General features: G+C 39.1%; 1 protein-coding gene across 1 annotated transcript; it reads right to left on the bottom strand.

Annotated features, from left to right (window-relative positions):
- Positions 1-409: 409 nt before the first annotated feature.
- LOC123407311 (alpha-xylosidase 1-like) lies at positions 410-3373 on the bottom strand. The gene is made up of 2 exons (XM_045100415.1): positions 3364-3373; positions 410-648 (listed from the first exon to the last, which is right to left on the bottom strand). The coding sequence occupies exons 1-2, from the start codon at positions 3371-3373 to the stop codon at positions 410-412; spliced, it is 249 nt and encodes an 82-aa protein (XP_044956350.1).
- Positions 3374-4255: the final 882 nt, after the last annotated feature.

The following is a 4255-nucleotide window of genomic DNA, read 5'->3' as shown; positions in this document are numbered from 1 at the left end:
TGCTTTTGTCTATGAATGAGCATTCCAGATTTTATTCAAAAAGGAAAACAAGTAAATAAGATGTCCCAGTCTACCACACATTGCTAGCAAGAACATACCTAGAGGTTTGATGGACGAGCTAAAGAGCGACAGCGAAAAGAAAGCAGAATACACACGGCGCACGGGCTGTGAATACATCTACGACATCCATCTCCAAAATCATGGAACCAAGACCAAAGTTCTTACTGAGCACTCGGCCCTCTAGCATATTAACAAGCATTCCAGATGATAGATCAGGATGAACTTATTGTCAAAATACTTGACAGGAGATTCAGTACTGACTATCAACAGGGATCCATTTCCAACTGATCATAGGCTTCCGTTCGAACCGACTATGAAGATGAAATGTTAATGAAATGGTACGAACACATTATATGACACCAAACCAGCAAGCCACACAAACATACCAATGGAACTGAAGCATGTCGAGGAACGCCAGCTGCTTGGGGCGTGAGTAGTTCACCGGGCTGAGTGTCAAGTCCTTCCTTGCGTCCTTATGGTCCTCGTCGTTCCAGATCACGTCGAGGGGTATCTGCGCGCTCCGGTAGTTCTCCACGACATTCTCGACCACTGAAAGGTTATGGTATCCCCACCTGCATTGGTGGAACCCTGTAAACAATAGCAAAAAATAGTAAGAGTTTTGCAGATTACAGTGACGGAATTCAAATACTCTGTTCTGGATGCGTTAAAATTCAAATGGTTGCAAGGTAAAAAATAATAAGAGTATGATTTACAAAACAATTGGACCACATGTATGTACTGTGCAGGATAACTGCTAGTATGATTTATTGCTGTTTGGTATTGTCTTCTCACGTCTGTTGACCATATTCAGAGCAAGTGTTGTTTTGGTTTTTGCAGCGACATTCTGAGAATCACGAGTGTGAAATGTCAATAGAATGTAACTTATGTCTACCAGTATCAAAGTGAGAGACGACCAACGCAACAGTTATCTACTTAGTAGAAAGATTAATAACAGAGATATTCAAGATGGTCTCAAATTAGTGCAAATCCAGAAATTGTTGCTTTTTTACAAATTACAGAGAATCTAGAAATTATGGTCTCAAATTATATATGCCCGAGTGATCATGCGAGGGAGCTAGATATAATTATGCTTCCTATTTATTCTTGCTAGAATTTGGCTCATTCTATATGTAGTACTAGTAGCATTGGCTAAAGGAAACTAAACATGAACAAAAATACAAACTTTCAAGTCAAAGACAAGCTGATGCATGGTCAGTTTGGAAGATATAAATGTCTATGACCTCTCTATCACGCTGTTATCTAGCTTGTCCTACCCAACAGAAATGTTTCATTGTTTAGAGTTCAGAAGTTAAAACAGTTATCAGGGGGAAATAATATAGACAGCTGCTATCATTTTCGTAGAAGAGTGAAATACCACTATTGATACAAAACTTGTAGTAGTGGAAACAGAATCATACAAGAACTAAAAAACTCCAAAGAAGTGGTCCTTCAATTTAGCTAACAGAACATTTCCATATAATTCTGTTAATTCCGACGTATGCCGTCTATTTTCTCTTAATAGCAACTGTTGCTGTCTCTCACAAAAAAACTACAACTGCTGCAGACGATCTCTCTCTCTCTCTCCCACCGTGGACCAACTTGTTGGTGGGATGCAGGGTATTATTAAAAAATGAGCTACGGGGGATTCAAAACTGGGGCTGGGGCATTCGAATGACATGAATTAAAAGCACGCACGAGATAGCTAGCAACCAGAAGGAACTATCCGTTAAAAGTTGAGATAATTGTTTACTATCTGAGCCACATAGATGGAAAAAGAAATAGAAAACAAACAACTATGCGCTGCGGCGCAGCTTCGAACAAAAGACCTTCGATATGGTTTTCATGCGTGTTACCATGACAACTTGCATTAAACAAGAAGCACCAATGGCCATGACAAGCAGCACCACTTATTAGTCGGTGTGATTTACCAAAATTAAGAATTAAACATTTTTGCAGCATGATATACTTAAATTAGGATTTAAAAATTTCTACACCATTAAACAAGAAGTATTATCGTACATTCCGTTATATTAAGCAGAACGGTGGGCGGCGACATGCCCGAGAAAGCTCTTCTAAATAATTATCCTTTTTTATTTAGTTTATTTCCAAAATAGAATTATCCATATTTAGATGATTGTCCTCTACGACTCATTGCTAACTTCTTTGCCCATAATATGCAATAGAATAATAACCCCTTCTGCCTTGGATATATAAATCATGCTTTGGTAGGTAAATTCAAACCTTGGCCAGTAACTCATATATTTTTATTATTCAGTTTCATTTTGTTTTCAGTAAAATTATACCTAGAAATACATGGTTTAATTCTGTGACATAAAACCGATATCATTAATTTGGTGTTAAGATCTATCACTAAAGATTTGCAATTATTAGTTAGTGAAAAATTACATAGAAGAAATTATTATTCACAGGTTAAATTTGAATAATGAAAATTGATTGCGTATATCCCATCTGAATGAATAGAACTCATGTACAAAAAAAAGATTTATTGTTACTGTTGAACGATGAATTTTGTCGACATGTTATTCAATGTGATATTTCCTTTTTAAGGCTCAAAAGTGGTGAATCAACTAACTTGGAGTTTAATGTTTCATAATGATTTATTCCCACAACAACAGATCAACTTTTATGTATCTACAAGATTACAACAGTAGTTGCAGACAATTCTCAACGTCTAATAGTTTCAACTTCTACAATGTTAGTAAACTGTTTTTTAGACTACATGAAAATGTCAACAAATTCTATAACAATTTCAGTAAAATGTTTCAAGCACAAGAACATTAGCACCATACTCTAGTACACCACAAAATATCATTTTGAAAGAAAAATAGATGTCTCTGCTTTGCATATCAAGTGATGCTTGTTGTCTTGGTAACACAACGTAAAACAATGATATAGGTCGCGTTTTCAAATCGTGTGCAGCGGCTATAGTTTTCTTTGTGAGAGACATCAACTGCAACAACTGTAGTTAAGAGAAAATAGATGGTGTACGTAGGATTTAACAGAATTGTATGGAAAAGTTCTCTTAGCTAAGTTGAAGGGCCAGTTCTTTGGAGTTTTTTTAGTTCTTGTATGATTCTGTTCCCACCACTACAAGTGTTTGTACCAATGGTGGTATTAACTCTTCCTAGAATGATGGCAGGAATCAAAAGTTAAAACAGTTATCAGGGGGAAATAACATGTTCGGACGATCGGCTAAGAATTAGTGGAACATGAGAGCACTGGTTCATCTCAAATACAAAAAATTAGACAAGACTCCGAAGCAATAGGAAATGTAATTCAGACCTATCTGCATTGCAGCCCATAATTGCAAGCCAAAGGGACAAAAACCCATGATTATGTAATTCAGACCTATAAAGGCGCATAGAGATCATAGGAAATTGCCAAGGATGTGTCCATCCAGGCCAAGAAAGAAACCGAGTGCTGCTATAGCTGTGAACTTTGCATCAGACATGGAGCTGCCGCCTGCTGCTAGCGTCACTTACAAAAGCATTACTACTTGAGTAGGTTGTTCACGGGGTTGGGGGAACAGTGAGCTGAACGACTAAATTTGCAATTCCCACTGCAGGAGTAGAGCGCAGCAGCATACCTTGAGTGAAGTGAGGACGCGGACGATGTGCGAAGTCAAGTCAACCTGCAAATTAGATCAAAACGCCGAGAGCTGACGTGTGTTGTTCAAATGCAGTCTATGAATCAAAACGTCAAGAGCCCGCGTGCGCAATACCAAAACTGGGAGAGCTCACATGCGCGATTCAGCTGTAATCTAGGAACCAAAACTGCAAGAGCTCGTGAGGGCAATTCACATGCAGTCCACGTATAAAAAGGGAGAGAGCTCACGTTGCTAAGAAGAAGAGCGCAAACGTTTCCTTCTTGAGCTTTTCCTCGTACTCGTCGTCCTCGGCAGCATAGTCGTCCTGCACGTGTTCCAAGCATATCTCAGAATCCCATGTAGAAACAGCTCAACACACATAAACAAGCAGATCGACGACAAGTTACCAGATCCACCACTTTGAAGACGGCCTTCTCGTACCGTGCCTTGGCCTCCTCCGCCATAGCCTGCACGCATGCACCAACCAAAATCGCGGCACGAGGTTAATAAAATAGCAGAGTGAACTGAATCAGCCCGCAGCGGAATCAGAATCGGGTCAAAGGTAAAAAGGGACGGGCATGGGGGACA

This window comes from Hordeum vulgare, chromosome 7H, assembly GCF_904849725.1.
Source record: "Hordeum vulgare subsp. vulgare chromosome 7H, MorexV3_pseudomolecules_assembly, whole genome shotgun sequence".
Lineage (NCBI taxonomy): Eukaryota > Viridiplantae > Streptophyta > Magnoliopsida > Poales > Poaceae > Hordeum > Hordeum vulgare.
This window is presented reverse-complemented; position numbering and strand designations above follow the sequence as displayed.